This window comes from Amblyomma americanum, chromosome 6 (genome assembly GCF_052857255.1).
Source record: "Amblyomma americanum isolate KBUSLIRL-KWMA chromosome 6, ASM5285725v1, whole genome shotgun sequence".
In the NCBI taxonomy this organism is placed as follows: domain Eukaryota; kingdom Metazoa; phylum Arthropoda; class Arachnida; order Ixodida; family Ixodidae; genus Amblyomma; species Amblyomma americanum.
This window is the reverse complement of record NC_135502.1, coordinates 69,736,230-69,759,211: the sequence shown is the minus strand read 5'-3', so window position 1 is coordinate 69,759,211 and position 22,982 is coordinate 69,736,230. Positions and strand designations below refer to the sequence as shown.

The following is a 22,982-nucleotide window of genomic DNA, read 5'->3' as shown; positions in this document are numbered from 1 at the left end:
CCCCTGGCTGTCATACTACAATCGGCCGAGATGACGCCGGCGTTGATTAGAAGAACGACCGTCCATGCCTCAGCAAGATGCCCGCGCGTTTGTCGGCCTTTTTCTTCGGATACGCCGAGTAACGACCAAGGAGACACGCCTATCCATGCGTGGACGTCAAAAGGGTGCCATTCACAGAAGGCGTTTCTCTGTGGTCAACGGAAACGTGAGAGCCGTCGGCGAGGCCTTCGTCTAAGGAAGAAGAAAAAGGTAATGTGAGTGTTCGTTTTCGTGCCTACTCTGGGTTTTTCTTATGCAAGAAAAAACAGCGCAGAAGCACGGGGTGGAAAGAAACACGTTGACGCACGTGCCTTCGTGTTTCTTTTCATCCCGTGTTTCTGCTGCTCTTCTTTCTTAAGTATGATGTACCAAACTGCCGAAGTCTCCGCCTTAACTGCGTTTTTTTCATTGTAGCGTTTTTTCTGGAGGTAACTCCGAGGTCGTGAAGGCAACCATGTTCTTCAATATCACAGGAAAGTTGCCGAAATTGACAAGCGTTTCCTCGTCACAAGTTAGGAATTAAACTGACTGGTTAGATGTGGTTGCGCTTATTCAACGAGAATCACTCGGCAGCAATGAATCTGCCCTGGAATTCGAGACTATTGTTCTTTTTTTTTCATCAACAGAGGCCTTATCACCGGCTACCCGTAAATGATGTGGTGTGTTGTAGCGTGTTTCAGTAAAACTATTCCTGCGTTCTCTGTGCCGCGTTACTACAAGGAGATGTGAAGTAGCCTTCCTAAATCGCTTCTATTTTTTGCGAATTACCTTTCCTCTTAAGAGACTTGTGCTGGTCATGCATATTGTATGCGTTTTAGCAAAGTGTGGCAAAGCTTGGAAGGTAAATGGGGAATAAATGGACAACTCGGTAGTCTTCGACCTTCTTCGGGGCTCCTAAATGTCGAGGAGCTATTCGTTCGTAGCCTGTATATGTGCTGCTGCTGCTACATGGCCCCGGTAAGCAGCGCTGGGACACTGAGAAAGTGTATGAATAGGCTACTCAGAGTTCGTTAACTGGCAGTACTATTGGCAGGAAAAGTTAGGGGCGCATGTTCTCGGGGGAAAAAAAATAATTGTAACGTTGCCTCTCGACCTCCTCGGCTAGTATTGTTACCAGTGGATGGAGCGGTCACGCCCCTTCATACCTTCAAATATTTTGGGCGATTGGCTCATGTGACTTCGCCGAAAGAAATTTTTTTTCGTACGAATCATCCCGTAAACATTTGCTGCCGATATTACGCGCCATAGCGATGTCTTCTCCGGCGTGGAAGCGTTTTGCAAGGAATTCAGTAATGGCTTGAACTTCGGTGTCATAGGTGCCCGACGCATCTCTGTGCGTGCACCTGAGCATCACACGAAAGTTCATTGCTGACATACAACTTTCGGCTGTGAATGCGGCATAGTGTGACAGATTTGTTTAACCCCCAGGCATGACAACTCATTAACAAAGACAGTTAGACTTGCGGCCACATTTATTGCCAGTTTGCGAAGCTGGCGCTATAGGGACCACTTCTGCCCAGGCTGGTAGCCAGAGGCGTTGTCTAGCGCGAGCTCGACACTTCGTCTTCATTCAAATGTTACCAAAGGTGGTGGCGCTATGGGCCTAACTGTATTACCTTATGTTAAAGACTGCCTCTAGATATTCAATGAAAGGTGCGGTCCAGCCGCATTGGTGGCTCAATGGTTATGGTGCTCGGCTGCTGACCCAAAAGACGCGGGTTCGATCCCGGCCGCGGCGGTCGAATTTCTATGGAGGCGAAATTATAGGGGCCCGTGTACTCTGCGATGTCAAGGACAGTGCACGTTAAAGAACCCCAAGTGTGGTCTAAATTTCCGTTCCTCGTAGCCTGAGTCGCTTTGGGACGTTAAACACCAAAAATCGTAAAAGTGCGGTGCAAGTCACGACAAATCTGCAGGAAACAATATTTGCTTCTTGAATCCGTGCTGGGTACCGTAGAGAACTAGAGCGTTCCGCAATAGCTAAACTTTGCGCTATTTATGAACGCGAATGTCGTTTTCTTTTCGCTAGTGACCCCATAAAAAGACAACTTCAAAGACGTTGTAAACCAGGCACCGCTGTTCGCGACTTCAGCGAGACGCCCTCGCATTTCACTGCTGCAGTCTGAAAGGCTCAAGAAAAGCATCGTTTAGTGTCCAAGAGCGCTCTGAAAACGCCTTGCTTCGGGCATCCAGCAAAACTCAAATAAACGCCAAGCGTAATTTGTACGCCGTGGACGAGGATAACCTCGCCTTCAAAGCGATTCCCATTATCCTGACAAGTGCCCAAAATAAATTGAGCCTTCACGCCTTAAGTTCGTAAACTTGTTCGCTCTTCGCGGTTTTTTCTGCCTCGGATGAACAGTGGAGCGAGATGACTCGTTCTTGTATTTTAGTCATTGCGTTATCCTTGCTTGTTTGTTTGGTTTCTTAATCCGCTTTCGACACTTCGTAGAATAAATCTCCATTAGCGGCAAAAAACTCACGTTCGTGGTAAAACCCAACGTAAACAAAAGCACCCGCTAAGGCCCAGGAGCCTTGGGGTTGAATGGAAACACCTGGCCGCTCCTGGACCCGTCGTCCGGAGGACTCATCCCCATTGAGCCTATAGCCCCAAGAACGGGCGGCAATGGGCCGTGAATATTTCAGCACCCTTTTCGCCAAATCCTCTGTGACACCAACTGGGATGTGTGTGTGTGTGTGTGGGGGGGGGGGGGGGGGATTGAAACAAAAGATAAATAACAGGAGAAGTGTGCAGCCTCACCATTCGCACCGAATGGAAAATAATAAAAGTGGCGTTATACCTCAACTCACAGATTCTGAACGATACGTAGAGAGGAGCCTAGAAAGAGTGCAAAGGAACCATGACGAGGGAAAAGGCTCGCAAAGAAAATAAAATACAGATAAATACACACATCCGGTAATAAAGCCGAGCGCTGTCCATTCGGCCTGCAATCGATCGCGAGGTTTCCCGTGGAAGACCACTTTTGCTCCGGCGTATAGCATTCGCCCGGCCTGCACTCTACGTGGCATCGGTCTTTCTTTTAGCTCTCTCGGCCACACGCTCTTTCACGTCCTGGGCGGATGCTCTCCAAATATCTTCTTTTCTTTCCTGCGCTATTTATTTCTTTTCTTTTCTTGGGGAGAAGAGATGAACGGAGAGGAGTGTCTTGCAGCGTTTCTCGCCATTATGGCATTTGGTTCTCGACGTTCGCGAGGGTTCTGCGTCGATGGAGAACAAAAGAATAAGCGAGACAAGCGGGGGAGCGCAGAGCACGATTTGGATCGAGTGTGTTTGTGCGGTCCGGCCTCGTTAGCGGCAGCCCTGTTAACGCTGGGTTCCTTTTCGGTGCGGGTTCTCTTGATCATGCGTTTTCTTTCCTTCATCCGCGTTCTGGGTTGATAGTTGTGCCTTCGTAGTATTGAGTTTTCTGTGATGAACAAGTCGCGGCAGCGAACATAGGAGCTATGCTGAACCCTAATCCATCGTTGTATATCTTGAAACTTAAAAAGGTAGCCAGAGAACATGAAGACAAGTCACATGACAATGACTCTGGAATTTCATGCAGTGCGTGTTCTTCGCACCTTTCCTCTTGTGACTGTGTTTCTTTGTAGTTCTTCGGAAAAGCGAAGACAGCGACATGCATCGAAAGCAGCGAAGTCAAAAATACTTACAAAGTAAAAGTTTTTGCCCTTAACGAGTGTAGCTCTCAAATTCATATTTTCACAAAAATTTAAGATTACGAACGACGGCGACGAACCTTGGCGTACAGCAATATCTTAGCTAATGCACATCTTTATAACACTTTCTTTCCTGTAAGCTTCAAAATTAATGCCTAAATTACATTTATAAATTGATTTCATGTGTAACACTCTGTGGAATAGCGAGAAACACACGTTAAAGTACTTGCTCAAAGAAAATGAGAGGTACCATTCCAGAGAGAGGTTGTTTCAGCTGCTTATATCAACGCGAATATGTGCAAGCGCATGTAAAGCTCTAAGTACAAAAATTTGCGCGCACGTTGAACACCGGGCGAAGGGTTGCCGTGAAGTGTAAACAGCGCATACCGCAGAGAGAGTGGCACAAAGGCTGAACACCGCCGTGTTTGCCAGCGGCCCTGTTTGGTTTCCGTCCCATTTAGAGCCCCTATATACACAAGCGCTCCCACCCCTTGCAAATAACGCTAACCTGCGGGTAACCAAGCATCCAAAACTTCCACGGTGTCGTTAGCTCGACATTGACGAAGATGCGCATATTGCAAGCAAGTAATAAACAGTTAGTGAAGTTTTACCTCGCCAAAACTGGAAAGCGGCTTTGAGGTACTTTGACGTGGAAGGCGCTTTAATCGCAGCCTCCAGGTGGCCAATTCTTCAGAGGTGCCACCTAATCAAGCAACTTGCTGCGCTCCGGCGTGAGTTCGAATCCCAATCGGAACACACAGAAAGTCCGTTTTTGGATATTCAAAAAAGGCACGTCCTTTCATGTTTTGTGAAAGGACGTGGTTTCACCATAAACGGATGGCTGTCCGTTGGGCAGTCTCGGTATTCGTATTGCAGCTGCGCACTTTGGGCTCTTTTTCCCCTTGGCCTCACCGCCATTCATTCTTTCGGTGTACCCACCATGTCCGCTGTTGTAGGTGAGTTTTCATCTCCTTCGCTATGTGTCGCCGCTGCCGCTGCGAGGCGCTTCGGTATTGCTTTCAAACGATCGACGCGTGTGGCAGGGTGTGTAGACCAAACAGCTGTCGCTGTAAAAACCAGAAAGTGTCTTTGACAGCAGTGAAGCGTCTTGATGACAACGGGGCTTATTTTCAATCAAAAAATTAAATTACGAGTTTTTCTTTTGTCTGGAACCACAGGCGAATTAACTAATAAATTTTATTTGCAGAAAATTTGTAAATGTATTCCCAGCCTGCACCGTTTCTAGGCGCCACGTTTCCTTTTCTGATTACAGCTTAAAGTAATTTCATGTGCTGCCTTTTAAAAAAGTAAAACGTACCCGTTTATGAAGAAAATCGTGCTTATATCAGCGTAAGCATGCCTTTCCGCTTGTAGATTATGACGCATTATTGTTTTTTTTCGGCCTTGGTGCTCCCTCATACATCCTCGAATCTTCTTTTGCTCGCCCTGTGTGCTGTGCATCGAACAAGAAACCTTGTTACAACTTGCTGCTTGCCAACGTCTCTAGGCGCAGACACATCCACGAGATGATTAGCTTTCAAACAGCAGAAAAAATTGTCCCATCGGCTCAGCGACATTTGTTTCTTGAAGAATAGTGCGAGCAACGCGTGCGTTGCTGGCGATGTGTCTTGCTATTCTCTTCTGTAAAATATGGTGACAATTCTCACGGAAATGACATCCCAATTCTGCATAACAAAATAAAAATTAAAGCTCATTTCTTCCCATTTTAAACTCCGTGGGCGAGGGATGAGAATATGCAATTTACTATCCGTCTCTCGGGTTTGTCAAGGAAAAAAATTCTCGATAATACTCTGCAGTGTTTTCTAATTACAGTTCAGCGCCTTATGAATAATCTTTCTAGTTATCCTCGCCTTGGGGTGTGGGAAGAGAACAGAGCATTAAAACCTGCACCAGGTACTCGCTGCAGCCGCTTCAAATTCAATTGACATTAAACGCAAAGCCTGAAAAGCGGGAGTGCGCGCGCAAATAAAGGCCGACTTTCGTCTCATTTTAAAAAACAAGGGCGAACCAAAAAGAAAGAGAAATAGTAATGCAGGATTGAAATAGATTTTTGTTGTCTTTTGCGTTGTCTAGCAGCATAATAGCTAGGAGTACATTATAGTGAAAGACACCGGATCAGTTTAAACCGGGATGGGTTTTTTTTGCGTGAAAAACTCAGCAAGCAGGCTTTTTTTTTCTTTCCTACCATTCTCATATGGCTGCCGGCTGAACTGCGGACACATTTGCAGCAGCAGAATACTTCGGTCGCTGATTCACTGCGGTATGCGGGAACGAAAACAGAATGGAAGGTGTCATCAGCTACAAGATCGCAATGGTCAAAGCTCCGCTGCATGCCTTAACGACAGCTTCTGTTGACTAACTGTCATTGTCAACCGTACCTGTCAAAAGGCGCTTACTATAGCCAGCACAATGAAGCCAATAGCGCACAGTAAATCGCGGGACAGTGGACCTGACAACCACTACAAAAGTAAAGAAGGGTAGCCTATCATATTCAGGACACATGGAAAGAAGTACAGGTGGTAACAAATTCCTCCAAACTGAAATAGCCCGAACGAAAGCAGAAGGAATGACGCGTTATTTTTCCTTAGTAGAGAAGAACGATAGCTCCAATACGAGTGTATCGACATAACATCCGTCCGTACAGTCACAAAAAACTACATAATCTAAGTATTTCTCGGCTTGATAATGCAGCGCTGATAAGGGATTAGATCTTGACATGCTATACCAACAATGAAATTTTTGATACACGAAGTAGAGGAGGGCCTTAGAATAATTTCGACCACTCAGGCTTCATTAACTTGTGCACGAGTCCTCGTCTGCAAGCGCTGTGATTCCATGATGGCTGACAAAAACCAGCTAGCCCCGCAACATACGCTGTTCATTAGCAAACGCATGATTATCATTGCACGCTTTGTTTGGCACTTCGCTTGGAACTCCGCAACACGTGCTCTACAGGCAAAGGCACTAGCTTCTAAGCGACTGAGGGGAGAAGGGGGAGCACTTGTGTCATCTACAATATGCTTAACCTCCTTTCATGAGGTTCTGTGCGCCAGCTGGATAAAACTTTTCTTCCATCATTTTACTTTTCACAACCGGCAGTTACTTTGAGGTCGTTCTGTAGCTGTCATTCGTTTCACGTTTGTGAGACATGTTATTCCACTCGGTGTATTTTGGTACCGAACACTCACGGAGTTTTCTCTCTTCTCTTGGGAATGAATGCACGCTAAAGTAAAACATATTCATCGCGAGAAGTAGAGAGAGAGAAGGTGAGGAGGTTAACCAGGAGAAGGCACCGGTTTGCTTTTCTGCTCTGCGGAGAGGGATCAGCGGCGAAGGAGAAAAGAAATCTAACATTGAAATTATGTCATTAAGGACTTTGCGCACGGCACAGTCATAGCCGTTCACGCAGCCCCAACGTCTTCAAGAAACGAAGTAGTGCCTGGCAGGCCTTCACTGGCGACGATCATCGCGACCACCGTCAGAGAATCTTCATTTCCGTTGGCGGACGAGAATCAAGAATCAAGTGGATGGCATAGAAATGGACGTTCGGCATTGTATGCAGTGCACGCACAAAGCACGTCTGCTGTCGTGTCGTTTCATCTGCAGCTAGCGTATGCACAACTATAAGCCGCATCGATTACAAGAGAGTATTGTTTCGTGAATGCGACGTCAGAGCACAGGAAACACAGTGAAGTTGTAGCATGTTGCGATAAGCAGGGTGGAAATCAGTTATATAGGTCAGGGTCCAAGAAAGGCAGAGGTGGGTTCTAAAACTGGACCGAATTCCAAGAGGCAAGCTTGATCTCCCGCGCAAGTCTCTGAAGCCGGCCCGCGGAGTCCACTCTCACAATTGGGATCGGCACACAATCAACGTCGTGCTGGGCAGTTCGCGCAGCCTCGTGCTCGCAGTGATTTTCATTGTTGCCGCTGCATCCTGGTAGCCATTAAGCAGCGTTTGATATGTTTCCCGCTCTCCTCTTCCTGCTACACCTCGCTCCCCTTTGCTTCTATTGGCGCAGTACCAATCATGAGGTGTGTGGTAGTAAAGGCCATGAAGGAAAGAGTAGGCGGAGCACGCTGACTGCGACGGCGTGAAACCGGAAAGCATGCCGTATACAGCTGTCGCTGTTAAAAAAAGAGAGAGAGACAAATGACGTACACACCGTCACGGTTTATGAACAATAAACATGTCAGAACATTTATTACGCATAGCCACTCACAACCCAAGCAACTCTTTAGTTCTTTTCCGCTACCTCCCTGTATTATCGGAGAGGAGGCTGTAGTACTGAGGTACGAGCGAGTGAGGGAAACGCCCATAAAAAATTACCACTGTTGTTCACTCGTATCACAAAATATGACAGAGTTCACTGTGTTCATTCCAGCCCCTTTCCTTTTCTCGCGTCACAAAAATGAAATGCTGCTCGTTAGAGGCATTGCAAGATTCGCAGCGGTGGGAAACGCCGCCTCATTCATTTCGTTCCTTTCCGATCTCCGGTCTTCTGATTTAGGCAGTGCACGTTACCGCCTGCGAGTAAGAGCAGTTAATAGAATCTTTCCACTTGGCAAAGAAGTAGTCGTGAGGAAGCTCTAGCTACGAGAGTGATTTCAATCACCAGAGAAAAAAGTGGGAAAAAATTCAAAGGTCAGATAAATTACAAAAGAAAATTAAATCAAGCAGCCTTGATTCAGAACGATTTTGTTTAGATTCATGTTGCTAGTGGTTCCCGGAAAGGGTAAAAGCATAAATGGTTAACTGAAAAGCTCTAAAACACTGATTTGTAGCGATTAAAGCTTTGTCCTTTCACTGCACAATCATGAAGTGCACTGCGGCTGGCAATTCTTTTATGAAGCTACGAACAGTCGGCTTCGAAGCCTTGCGGAAAGCCGCCAGAAAGCGAACATTCTCTCGTCAACATAGGTTGTATCGATTATATTAATACACCACATCGCTTTCCTGTGCGCCCAACGGAATGCACTTTTCAATTTCTGGCTGTTAACTAGGCCTCCAGAAAAACTATCATTTTTTGAATTTCAAAGTCTTTTGAACTTTTGTCGCCGAGTGTAATCCCTGTGCCCTTCAGTAGAGACGACAACAGAGCTGCTGGCAACCACCTGATTTTGTTGTAACAAAAAAAAATACCACCGGTGTCCACACTCCTAGCGCAATCTAGAAATAAAATAGGGACAGGCCACAAAAACGCGATCCATCCAGAGTTTCTCCATTTCGGTTGGGAACGTAACGCTGGCGAGCGGCGTGTCTCCCATTGCTTCTAGCGAAGTGCGTGGGCAAAGAGAAACGCGAGCGCGCCTCCCTTCTCGGCGTTCCCGGGGCCATTCCCGAACCGTATCGCGTCTCGCGCTCCTCCGCGATCTGGTGTCGGAAGAGCGAAAACAAAAAAGCGATGGTGAAAGGGGTGGTGAAAGCAAAAGCAATGCCCGACAAAGAACGAATGGAGACAGAGTTCGCGCTCACGGGCCGTGTAAAGAGCGACGGGCGGACAGAGGGAGAGAGGCACGGGGCGCGCCGGCGCCTTAAAAGCAAGCGCGCTGCCTCACTTTCTCCCGCCGCGCGCAGTGGCGTCTCGCTCAGCATCTCGACAGAGGGCGCTAGGGGTGGTGGCGGCGCCGGCAGCGCCCCTTCGGGCGGGATCCCGCACTCGTGCCCCGGACGCTGCTCGCACGGTGGCCACGCGACGACAGACCGCGGATCGAAGGCGTCCCACGGCGCTTCTTCGGGCTTCGGCCCGGTCGGCACACACGCAGCAGTCCAAGGAATACTAGGCCCCCACCGTCGTTGCCAGCGTTCACGAGCGGACCGGCGGCCGCCGCGTCCATGGAGGCAACGTCGTTTCGGTCATGGAGTTGTGTGTCTCACGGCCCGTCGGTGCCACGGGTGGAAGGAGGAGCCAGAGCGGACGACGGCGTGGTTGGGTCACCCTGCTCCTGCTCCTGGTCGCAGCCGTGTCAGGTGGGGGAGCCCCCGCGCGACTCAGTGCCGCGGTCACGCGCGGCTCGTTTCGCCTCCGGGTCACGCCGCTGGGTGGAGATGCGGAGGGTGTGTGTGAAGAAGTGCGAATCCGTGAGGCGCGTTTTGCGAACCGGCGCGAGTCTTCCTAGCCTTGCGAGGTGCACGCCGCGTGAATCCTGGGCAGTGTGTGTTCTCGCGTTGAAGGGCGTCGCCCATTGTCGACGAACTAGGTCAGTTCTAGTGTCATGAGAAGCTGGCCAGTAATGTAGGAAAATGCTTCTTTCCTACTAGACGGATACGGTAGTTTGGCAAATGCGAATAAAACCTAGAATCTACGCTCTTACTAGCCTAGCACACTTGTCCATGAGATATACGCAAAATGCTTTCTCGCATGTCGCAGAGCCTCATATGGAGCTTGATATAATTGGATGACTAAGTATCATTTCCAACCACCCATCTGCGCAAAATTCGAACTTGTCTTTGAAAAGAACACAATTATGTATGATTTCTAAATGCCCCTTTGGCGACATTCTAGCACCATCATATCGGCCCGATGCGGGAAAAACACGGTCGGTAGTTGAACTCTTTTTGGCTCTTCGATCGCACGAAAATGTATGCGACCGGGCGAATGCGAGCCCGCGTTTCTGAATTGATCTGCACGTTCCTTCGGTTTGCCGACGAACATGCTGGAGTCCACTGATCATCGTCTCGAGCTTTGTTTTTCCTCTATTTCTAACGGGAAAAAAGTAACATGAATAGCACTTAATCAAGATGATGGTTTTCTAATTTTTTTGTTGTAGAAAACACCAACTCTTTTTTTTTAACCATTTACTGTCCCTCTCTAAAATTTCCATTGAGCGTACAGCCTTCGAAGAAATAGTGTTTTATCCCCTGCGATTCACGAAATATTCCAGAGATCCACATCGTTTGCTGTACGCGCACAGTTTAAGGAGCAGGAACATTCATCGTCTTCAGCAAGAAAGCTATACCTCAGAAGACATTGAAACTGACGATGGTTTTTCAGGATATCAAAAAACCTGACTTAAAGTTCACGCAGCAACAAGCCGTATTTTTCATTTGCCTTGAGAAACGTGATCACTAAATCATGCGAGAAGAAAAATAAGCTTACCTTCTACTCGTTTCTAACTTGAGCACGCAGTTACAGGGCACAGTTCGTTAACTGTACTCACTAGAACAAAGTAATATCTTGATGCTTACAGCAGTTCTGCATCATTTTTCTAAACAGTGACATTCTCAATGGACGCTGTCTTGCTTTTACACATTACATGTTTCACTCCAGCAACATCGAGGAGGCCAATTTTTTTTGTTCTCAGTTGTATGGCGCTAACAAATATACTTCCGAATCTACCTATCCGCGACCATGCGAATACAAAATACAAGTGATTTGTCTTGCAAAAATGGCGTTGCCCTTGGAAGATCTACAACGATGACTGTGTCTGGGACCTTTTCATGGCACGAAGTTGACATTGTGTCTGTCTGGCGTTGCAAGCTGGCTAGAAAATGGGCGCCATAGGAAGAGGGACGGAGAGGGGGCTGCAGCTTAGCTATCACCGTCGCGTCTTCGCCTCTTGGTGAAGGCGAAATGTGAGGGCACTTTTACGCAGACCATAATGTCTGCAAATCCAAAACAAAAAAGTATTATCTTTGTCTTTAAGGGCGTGGCAAGCGAGTTATATTCCCGGTTTATAGCGGACCTCATATTGGTTCTAATACCTCTATTTTTGGCAGTAAGTTCGTCGATAATAGCTTAGTGTGTCGTTTAAGAGAACAGACTCCGAAAGCGTCCCTCGTTGTGACGGTGGAAAAACTGAGGCGAAACGTGCAGCGCAGCGTGAGATTTAGCGCTACCCTCCGGATACAAACTAGCTTGGTTTGACGAGTCTCACAACCTTCAAACATAGCTACGCACTAACCTATAGGCGTGTTATAAACGAAGCCTAGAAAGTAGAGCCATACGGAGCAAATTCTTTGAAGCAGCTAGTTTAGTTCACTCCGCGCATTTCATTTGTGTTCCTTCTTTTTATTTCCTTCTTACTGCTTGCTTTTTCTGCGCCAGAACCTACTTTAAATTTAGATTTAAAATTTAACTTTAAAGTTAAATTAATGAATGTGCTCAAATGGTTTATCGGAGAAAGAAAGCTGGATCTCACAAGCCCCACCCGTGGCTGTGTTTAAAATAGCCACCTTCCAGGGCAGTGGCACATAGTTTCGCCTCTGCACCACTGCGTATGCGCCAGGAGTAGGTAGTATGAGGACTAACCACACTATATGAATGTAAGGTCGAGAATGACCAATCCCGCATACCTATACAGGCGTGTAGGCAGAACCTAGGCGACAGAGAAGGAGTAATTGCGCGAGAGGGATCTCTAATGCTATCGCATTCTACTCTTCGGAGTAGGCTAACCGTCAGGTTGCGGTGAAGGAAAGAACAGTGTCTGTGCCTGCGAAGTGATCCGCAAAGTGGACCCCAGGCCGCTGAAGAGACTTATTAACGCTAACGCGTCATACCCTTGAGGATGAGCTTCAGTGTCCCCTAAAGCTCTCAAATACAATCGGAGACTATATTCCGCTGCGTAGAAAGAGAGGGCGTGTTTCCGCTCCGTAGCTTCGGCAGCATCGCCAAAAAAATCTGTCGTGGAATATAGTGTCCAAGACCGTCGACTCCCGCCTCGGACAGCTTTGTTCCCTTGCAAGCGTGCTTCGCTGCAAGGTGATCCTTTATGCAGAAAAGTATACTACACGTACTATATCAGCACATTTTGTTAAAAAAATGTATAAGTAAAAAGTGGTTCCGCTGCTAATTCCCCATTTATCAACGTCACATATTGTAAAAAAAGGAAACATTCTCTTCTGGTCTCCTCGGTTTTAGTGACTGCTGGCCTTCTTAATGTGTACGTCGTAACGAGCCCCTCATTTCTCAGCCTCCTTGCGGAGAGGTCGTGAATAGCCATAAAATAAGTATTTCAACGAAATGGGTGAGCATTAATCCATCTAAATATACCTCCGTAGTTATTTCATTCATAGAGATCTCTGTTCCACCATATTAGATAGGGCGCACATCGCCGAATGAATTGAGTGGTAAATTTTTGTTGAGAGGAAGAACAAAATGCAGACAGCTATGCGGAAAAGGCAAGACCGAATTTTCGTTCTCGTGAAAGGACCTGAAGAAGTGGTTTTATTTCGTACAAAGCATTCGTCGAAGTTTTGCTTTTATTGTTTCTGGACCACAATATTTAAAGATGGAGCCCGATAAAGCAGTACATGGCTGATAATGAAAGAAATGAGGACAAACGCTCGCCACAAACGTTGCTATCACGTTGGGATGGTGTCGGTTTCGTCTAGCCTGTACCCGCCAGAATGCTCAACGTACTACAAATTGCGAAATACTTACTACAGGAGCAAATGATGAGCGTAATTCAATACCATGTACGTGTCTTCTCCACTTATAAATAAGCACATAGTAGTTAACTGCACATTTAATACAATGGTTAGCTCAGGAGCACGTCATAGGATGCTGTACACAGTGAGAAAAGAAATAAAGCAAATGAAATGAAAGCTCCTGGGAATCTCGTGTACTACATGTGGGAATTTAGTTTCTTGCTCATCACCCGTAAACACAAAGGCGCAAATAATCTTTCTTGACGCTATGAAAAAAAAATGCTCTTGGAATTTTTTATTAATTACAAGCGCGCATGTCGATTCAAAAACTAGTTTTAATATTTTCAAATACCACTTTCTTCTTGTGAAAGATGTGAAAACGTTTAATGACCCTATTTATGCGTTCAGAATCCCAGTGCAAAGTAATTTGGAGTTTCAGGTTATGTAAGATGCGGATACATCTTAAAATATACTCATTGTGCTTATTAGATATCGAACGTTTCATATTCAAGTCACTGAGTTACAGCTACGAAAATCAATAACTCCCATGATTCCACACACAGCCGACTTCGATATTCGTTCAACAGAGACAGCGTTCATCTAGGCGCAGTCAAAAACAAATTCGCGATCTCGCTAGCGCCTATTTGTCGGATGCAAATCACATTCTAGCGCGCACTCCGTCAAACTCGCGAAGGAGGCATGTTGTGTCCGTTAGATTGATTTATTCCACGTTCGCAACAAGCGCTGCAAATCCATAGGCACAGTCGATACACTCGCGCGCAGCGAGTCAGAAACTGACACGACGGGCGCACACGCATAGAAAACAGGACGAAACAACGAGTCGGAAAGCGGCAGCGAAAAAAAAAAGAAAAATAAAGTCGCGCGTAGCATAAAAGCAGCCAAACAGCTCGAATGCCGGGGCTCCTCTGGCGGACCGGAATCACACGGTTCGGAAAGCCTGCGTATTGGTTCCTCACGATCGCGTCGATTGCTTTCTCAATCGATCTCTGGGCACTTCCCTCGGATTCAAGCTCCACTCAGCAAAAAATCAAGAACACGTAGCATGGAGGGAGAGGAAAAAAACTGCAAGGTAAATTTACAAACGAGAGCGCGTATGCGTTACCAGAGTTCCCTTGCGCTCACGTCTGGGATGCGCATCTTTTCGGACGAGAAATAACGCCACTTGGAGAGAGAGAGAGAGAGAGATTCCTCTGAGGCGCTCATTTCGCAGTACCTTCCACCAGCTCGATCTTTCTTGCGCTGCCTGAAGCTTACGCCTGCAGCTCTTTTACCCCCTCTCTGCTGACACACACGCAAACACACAAACACTCCCAGCACCAGGCCTCGACGGCATTACGCCGGAAGCCCCGTTATTCCGCGGCATCTCCAAATGTGGGAGCACCACGCTGAGCCGACCGGCTGTCTCCAATCATCATCCGTAATTCCCCTCCTCCGCGACCATCACCGCCAGCCCTCCTCGCTAGCACTGCCATCGAGAACAATCCTCGCGCATATCTTTCTCTTTCCGCCCTTCGCTCGCTGCAGGCGCCAGGGAGCGAGACTCCTCTCCGAGCCGTGCTTCTTCTCCCCCTCTGGTTCTTTCTCCGTTAGTCACACTCTCCGGCAGACTGCCTTTTTCGTGGCATTCGTCTGAAATCCCTTCTTTCCTCTCCCCGTTAAAACTTTCGTCGCTCTGGCTACTCGTAGCCCACCTCCTTCGCTTGCCCTCAATCCGTTTCCCTGTACCCTCCTCTGGTGTGGTCTCCAGCTCCACCGCTACTCGCGTTTCGCTATTATACGTGCTCCGCGAATCTACGAACGGTCGTAGGCCGAAAAGAAAACGAAAGATTGAGTGCCATCATATTTTCTTTCCTGTCATCAACGCGAGCAGTGCCAGGAAGAAAGTGTCAGCGCTAATACGAGCCCTCTGCCCGAGTGCGGTGCCTTTCCTGCGTGCGCGATTTTTTTGCCTCCACTTCACTGCTCTCCATCACTGACACTTCTCTCTTTCCATCTCTTCGTTTCTTTTTTCTACCGCGACACCTCCTAATGCACTTTCGCCACCTTTTGACCTCCGCAATTTCCTGTTCGTCTTTACGCCTCTCGCCTCTTCCTGTCGTTTCTCCTTCACGACGACACGTCGCAGAAGAAAAAAAGGAAATGGGGCTGGCGACGACGTTTGGTGAGCAATCCTTTCCGTGGGGTACCTTGCATTTTCAAAATTTGTTTCCTCCCCTGCTGACAGGGGGGATAGCAGAATGTGGGTGTTCAATTAAATAACCTCGTGAAAGCGAGAACCGGATGTTTAAACGTAAAAGCAACCGTAAGATGTGACGGGTCAGCCGCCGTCGCCACGGTCGTTTTCTTTCGATGGGCGTCGGCTATTGTAATTTGTTAGTTTCATCTTCTTTCGCTCAACATTAATGCCTCTCTGTTATCAGAGTTTATTTGAAGCAAGTATTAAAAGTTTCTGAAGTTACAGAAGAGTTACAAAAGTGCGCAACTCAGTTCTTGTGCTAAATCTTACGCTAATTCTTATTCTGAATCATGTACACGTCTCACACGCAGCTAACGGTATTACGTCCTTTTAATTTGTCACTACAGAACTTTAACCAAATTTGCCGCAACCGGCGGCACGGTTTTATATTTGTTGTCAATATTCAATGGCAAAAATATCAGACCAAGTTAGCGCTTTAGCTCACAAAGCCCTCCGCTATCTCAGAAGCTCTGGACTATTTCACTGCTGGTGAATTAATTAACGGCTCCAGCTAATAATGTAGTGCATTGTAAAACTTTTGAATAGAATACTTTTCGTGTATATCCTACCCCCTCCTCAAATCTAATATTTGTACAAGCAAACAACTCGACCCCTAAAGAACCAATTCCCGGGCACCGTGAAGTTCCTGTATGTCGCATTAAAAGCACGTTTGTCGTAAATATTTTTGAAGATGAGCTCGGAGAAATTTGAATTGTAATACCTTTGCTCGCAAGAGTTGCGGCAGTAGCAGTTTTGTTTACAAGCTACGCTTATTGTTATGCGTTATCTCTGTACACAAGCAGTCTGTATTCGCCTGTCTTTCTCATGAAACAAGAAAAATCATCCTCGTCGTGCTGCCTATTAGCGTATCTGCCGCTGCCGTAAAAAATATATACTTTTGTTTCGAAACAAATATTTTACTCTTTGTCCCACATCACCCTAATTAATTGCATAATTCTCCTAAACTATTCAGGGACTTTTGTACATCTAGAAAACAGTCGATTGAACGGAAAACACATTTTGAACTGCCTCATACAGGTCGCGTGTAACTTAATTAAAAGGCGTAATTAGCTTTTAATTCTTGACTATTTATGCTCAGAGTCAGTCGCACACGTGGTTCGAGCAGCGATTCATTTATTAAACGGCCCCGTTGATTTATTTCTTTTCTTCCAAGATACCTGGCCTTTTTCAACGCCATAGTCTCTTTGTATTGTCCTATTAATGAGGGGTCCGGCGAAGCATTCCTCGGCGGCAATTAATGTGCTTCTTAGGCTATTCCCAACCACCGGTGCAGATAATGTGCTTATGAACAAATTACAGCGCTGGTTTTAACTTTACCGCCGCGTTATGTAACCGTATATTTTACTTGCCTTATTATATTTTGTTAGCACTGCCATTGATGTAAGATTTGACGAGAGACATTGCATGTGAGTTGTCAGCTCCTACGTCACAGGCAGTACATAATAACGGTAGGTGAGTTACAGAATTGAACGGGAGAAACTGTTCTATATAGCCTGTATACTCCTTTTGGTGTGGCAGGGCTCTTGGAAAGGCGCGACTCGGGAAGCACCACATCAAAGCGGGTCGATATGAAAGTCGCTCAACACAAAAAAAAAGAACGGTCACGTGGTTGACCAGAACTTGGCCTATTACCAAACGATGCGTTGACGATGCGCCGCGAGCCATGAGAACAAGCAAATAAGCCTCTCGTTGGCATCGTCAGGGTGTGCATTGAAAGTAATGCTCTACAGGAATTCTCGGGAATGGACACTCGACCAAGCACTGTCAATGAAACCGCCTGTAAAACATCTCTCGTTCATATTCATGCCTCCAATATTTATCGGACGCAAGTGATCCTCTTAAAAGTGCTCGCATGTTCTAATTCTTCGCAACATGCTACCGCCGTTGCGGTTGAGGCCTTGAAATGTCACAAAGCCCGCAGTCGTTTTATGAACGGTAAGCCGGAAGCCTGGTTTCATCGTCTCATATTGGAACACTCGTTTGTGTTTCTAGCCAAGGACACACCTTGTCATGAACTGTTTTTCAAATACCCGTGGTGAAATGAGAACTTTCTTTCATTCTTTTTATGTTTTTTTACGCATTTCTGTTTCTCTAAGTGTACCGGTGTCGAAGAACACGGTAGTCGGGTGGTGATCCCTTCGCTAACTTCTTGATATGCCATACCTACCTGCGACGCTGAACTGCTTCAGTAATGCGCCTCGCTCGTTCAGACTCGACTCACTTGTCTAAGGCACGCTAACGGCGTGCTGCTTAGTGTAGCGTCATCATTTACGAGTGGTCTGTAGCTAAAAGCAAGTTTGTTTCGGGCATGCAAATTCGAAGCGATAATATTTAATTAACCCTAAAAAGATCTGTACGAGTCCAAAGAGGCGGCGGAACAAGTCTCCAGCGCACACCAAAGTGTGAAAGCTTTAGATAAGTATCTAGAACAGTGTGCTTATCTTTTATATCCTTAGGATAGTTTATTATGTGTTTTATTTTTTAAAACAGAATAGAATGCGGTCCGAATAGAATTTTTTTTTTTCATAATTGCCGTTTGACGTCTAGTTATATTCTCTTGACATATATATCTCTGCAGATTCTCTGCACTCACACTTGCCGACTTTTTATTCTCAACTTCTTTCCTTCATAGATACTCAGAACTTTCCTTGTTCATTTAGAAGGTGTTTGTGAAAATAATAGGCAACGCGGCTTATTGTCCGCTGTGGCATGAGTGGTTGTATCTATACCGGTGATATAAACGTATCTAGCCTGCTTACAGGTGATGTTGAGTTCATAGAAAATACCCCATCTATCTTGATTTCTGGATGCGACGTTACTCAGTGACAAGTCCCTCTCCTCAGTTGTAAGCTTTCCGGTGTGAACCCACATTAGTATTCGTAGCACAGCGGACAGCGAAATTGTGTTCCCTTCTTGTCCTCGTCCGTTGTCTGCTAGCGCTGTTCTCCTCAGTACAAACGTGATAGACATCATCGGCCTGAAAGGGGACAGCATCGTGTTGACTGGCCTGCAGTTAAAAATATCGGCGAGTCTCTACGACTTGGCGCTTGAATTCTTGCAACTGAGCTCAAGCCATAGTTCTTCCTAGTATTGAAGTACTCCTTCAAGTAGAGAGGTACGGCAATCTTAGAGTCTAACGACCACATACGCATCGAAAGCCTTCATGCAACGGGTCCAGAACGTTACCATACGGTTTGAGAATTATTATGCTGGGTTTCGAATCTCTATTCTATGAAATACGTCCCATGCAACTGTGTTCACTAGAACGGAAAGAAATGATGGTGCTTGTTAATGCTGCATTCTTTGTCATTTTAACTATAGGGCTTGTTAAAGGGCAGCTGCATCATTTTACGAGAATTCCACGATAGTCAAGAATTCAAATCTATATAGGCTGCAGGCAAACCATGTCAAGTTTTTGCGCTGGCGTTTAAAATAAAGCCGTAATCAAATATTAAACCTTGGGCTTCTCCTCTAAGCACCATGTAGTGCGGAAAAACACGATGATGCCACCACGGCCGAGCAGATTACAAGTTTCCACTGCCTTGCCCCACACTAGCCGTGAGTCGTCGGATGACGCCGAACAACGTTCTAAAGCCGCTGCTTTTGATGGCGCTGTTTTTTTTTCTTTCAACAAAAGCGTTTCCGAGCAATAAACGTACCACTATTGTTGATAATGTCACCATGCGCCTCCAACCCGGCGCTGTGTGCAGCGGAGAAGCCTGAACGTCGCCGCGATTTTGACGATTACGTCACCATTTCTAATTCCAGCCTTAAAATAGTTCGCAAGCTTTGTCTTAACTTACCTGTGTTGCCCGTCGTCTTCTTTTCACCTTCTTCACCTGCTACTGTCGTAAATATTCAGCGCCCGCAAATGTTGCCATCGGCTTACCAGCAAGTTCCACACATCAGATGGCTTTAAGCTCGTCGATTTCTAAATCCTCTTCATTTGCTCTTAAGGATCACTAGAGAACTATCTCGTCATCACCTTTTCGTCTTCTTTGAAAATTAGCCAGACTATAGAGTAAAGCCTTGCGTGACTCTCAAAGGCACTAATATCTGCCTTCGGCTTGCTGCAGCTTGCTCACGGAAATCTCACAGTATAAGTATTAAGGCGTTTGGTTAAGATACAGTATCCTTAATCATAACGACTGGCTCGTTAACTGTCTCCGGCATATCCATTCGTGATCAAGACGAAAGAAATGCCAAACATTAGATCATGCCAAGAAAGGTATTTAGCGTCTTAAAATATCACACAACAAAATTGGCGCTGTGGAGGCCTCCCTTTGTTTAAAACATGTTTGTCTCTAGTTCTAAAAGAATTGAATTGTGCGGCCTAAGCATTGAATACAAAATGAAGAATTAGGCCAGGAAAATAAGCGCTACTCCAGGTATTTTTTTTTCTAAACACCTGGCACTATACTTCACACATGGAATCAAGAAGTAAGTTGGCATCAACAACATGGCGCCGTATGCATAATAGTGTTTCAGACGTGCCTACCTCAGTACCCTTACCTCTGGTTGCCCGAGTTTTCACCAGCATCCTTTTCTACGCATGCGTGCTGCCAGTTTATCGTTATCTTCGTTAGTCGCATTGCTCTCGCTGAATCCTCCATCTTACGGAAACCCGTGTCATTGCAAAGGTATCTGCAGTTTTTTTTTTCCTTCTGAGTGAAACTTAAGGAAGAACATTTTCTGAAATAATTTCTCCTAGCTCTCGTTTACGCTGGACAGAAAATTATAAGCGATTTCTTCCAGTTCCTCGGAAGCGAAAGATATTGGAGCTTTCGCCATTACAATAACGGCACTTATCTCGGAGAAAATGGGATGCTCGGCGACCGTTGCTAATACCACGAACGCACATCAGCTTCTGTGTCTTCTCTTTTCTGGGGATAAAATAAAAGAAATATAACTGAGAAGGTTTGGAGGTAGGTGCAATGACACATCATTCACTTTCATCACTTTTTTTTTACTTCTATCGAACTGCGCAGTTCGATGGTTTTGATATCTTTCTCTTCGAGGAGACTAATTAGCGGATCGGTGCAGAACTCGCCCCACGGATACGGGCGATGATGGCGAAGCGTTATTCTAAGCTTCGCCGCTAATGGAGAAAGTGAGAGTTTCACTGCTCCCCGCGAGCTTATCTTTGCTGTCTGCGTTTAACGAACGAATCTGGCACAGTAGCTACGCTTATTACCAGTTTCATCACTCGACCTCCGCCCTACCGCAATTATCTTTTCTCCTCGGAAAGATTTTTCTGGAATTATTCCTTCGAATGTGCGCATTTTTAAGGCTACTTTTGGGGACAGTACGGCTTCGAACTCAAAATTATGCGCTTATTGGAGAAGGCTATTGTGCGTTAAGACTGCACAGATTTTTTTTCAGAAGTCCTATTCTCCATTCCACTATTTTTTTTAATAATGAAGTGGATGATGTGGATATGGGGTGGCAGCTTCCATACATGAGTGGCTGGCACGCGAAAATGTGGGAACAGCCCACTTGTGGAAACCGTCGCACTGCATTCGTAGCTTTTGCTACATTGACGACAGGTTGTGCTGTGAGGTGGAGCGCAGGTCTTGGTCACTGAGCGCGTGGGTTAACTTGCATGCCGTGTTTTATTATGTTCTTCATTATGCGCTACGCACTCCTGCGGAGCAGTCACTCTCTCGCATCTATTTTAGTGGATCGCGGGCGCTTTCAGAAAGTGACATATAAAAAATTATCTCGCAGTTTATTTTTGTTCAGTGTGCGATGATACAGATTTATCGCTAGAGAAGTCTTGTGATTTTTCTGTATGCCCTAGTCACTCGCCTATTTACTATTGAGGAATAATTATAGTGTGCAAGCGTGAGTCTCTTTATTATTCCGTCACGATACTTCGACATGAATATTTATCTACCTTCAAGTACTATTAAGAAAATTCTTATAGTATATTTGTGTGCTTAATTTTATGTAAAGCATACTTCATCTTGTGGACCTCTCTCAATACATTGCAATAGCATCACTCTCACTTCGAATATCTCATAGAGGTCCCGCATAATTTGGCCTCTTAGGCCATCCTGGCTTCTTCAAGATGTCAAAGTGACGGTCTCGAGGAGGGGAGGCTTCTGTGTTCGGCCCCTGAACCAAGAGGATTGTTTTATTTTTTTCCATGGCAAAGGTTTCAGGGAGCTCTGCAAACTTTTTTTAGCCATATGGCTTGGCTCAGATTATCATTATTTCTTAACATAAAACGTTCTCCACATGTACAATATTTTCCTAAAAACGCACAAAAATAGCCTGACTAGTCCAATTTTTTTTTTACCTGTCGAATATTATGAAAATACTTAAGTAAAATTAGGCCAGTCGGCGAAACAGAACAACCCAGTACTCGGGCGTCCACGGACTGATGCGTTCCGAAATCACTGGTTCCAATAATTTTGCTAGTTCACGTACGTTAACTTTCAAACTGCATTTCCTCCCTGCTTTGCTAATGTTGGTTATCCACTGACCGTCCGAGCGCCGTGCTGCTCCCAAGAAATGCAGCCCTCGCAACAAGCGAAGTCACAATACACAAACGCCAGCCCCGCTTCTGGTCGCGAGGGAAGAGGAGCTGAAACAGCGGAGCTCGGCAGCAGGTTTGCTGAGCACTGACGTGGAGGAGGTGCGCAGTGAAGGTGTGCCCGCTTAGCGAGAAAAATACAGCGGCGCATACGAGAAAAAAAAACGCAGAGGAAAACCGCCGAGGGCCCTAATTGGCCGCAGGAAAGGCCGTCGCGTCATCGATCATTCAATTACCTTGGCTGGAGAAAATTGAATTTCGCCCCGTGTAGGACCGGGCACGGAGCTGAGGCCTCGGCGGAGGTGCTCTTTCTCGCGTTCTGCTCTTCCCAACGGAGGTCATGTGAGGCTTTCAACGAGCCAACGCTGAAGGAGCTCTTTTCTTGGAAGGATGGAAGCCTTTTGGCACCCTAGTAGCCTGCGTTGCTTCATTCTGGAAAAGGGAATAGAGGAAACCATGAACCTCAAGGTTTTAATAATGGCGTCAAAGTGTTGTAAAACCGTCGCTTAGACTCGGGAGGATGATTTTTTGTGTCGTTGAACTTGTCAAATTTGGACAGAAATTTCTTTCTTCAACTCAACTTAAAAGGCAAATCGTCCTTAGTGCTTAATTCCGGCACAAGAAAGAGTTTACTCTGTTTTATTTCTCATTACTTTATGTTCTTTATGCATAAAGAATCACGCATACGTTGGAAGCACTCATGAGTGATTTTCTGCCAATTTTTCGTTATTTTTTCTTCTGTGGCAAGCAAGTAAAAAAGAAGCAAGAACCAACTGGTCGAGCATTTACGAACCGTATAGTTCGTGCTCCTTCTGTAAGCAACACTCATCCTATATTTGACACGCGTATCGACATCGGAGAGCCTCAGAGACGGGTGCGACGCGAAGGCACCCTTATCGCAGCCTTTCAAAGCGAAAATTACGACTACTACACGGCACACGTTCCCACTCTCGATTCGAGATCCACTCCGGTGAGCGACGGCTAACGATCCGTGAGGCAGTCTACGTGTGGATTGCCGATTATGGAACTTGCCTCGAAAGTGCAGCGTGGTGCGCAAGTCT

The 22,982-nt window shown here is 46.1% G+C and overlaps 1 protein-coding gene across 1 annotated transcript in view; it reads left to right on the top strand.

Annotated features, from left to right (window-relative positions):
- The first annotated feature begins 9,152 nt into the window (after positions 1 to 9,152).
- LOC144093656 (uncharacterized) overlaps positions 9,153 to 22,982 on the top strand; it is a 64,306-nt gene continuing 50,476 nt past the window's right edge. Inside the window, exon 1 of the mRNA XM_077627247.1 lies at positions 9,153 to 9,706. Coding sequence (XP_077483373.1) covers positions 9,595 to 9,706 — 112 coding nt within the window. The 5' untranslated portion in view covers positions 9,153 to 9,594. The remainder of the gene's footprint in view (positions 9,707 to 22,982) is intronic.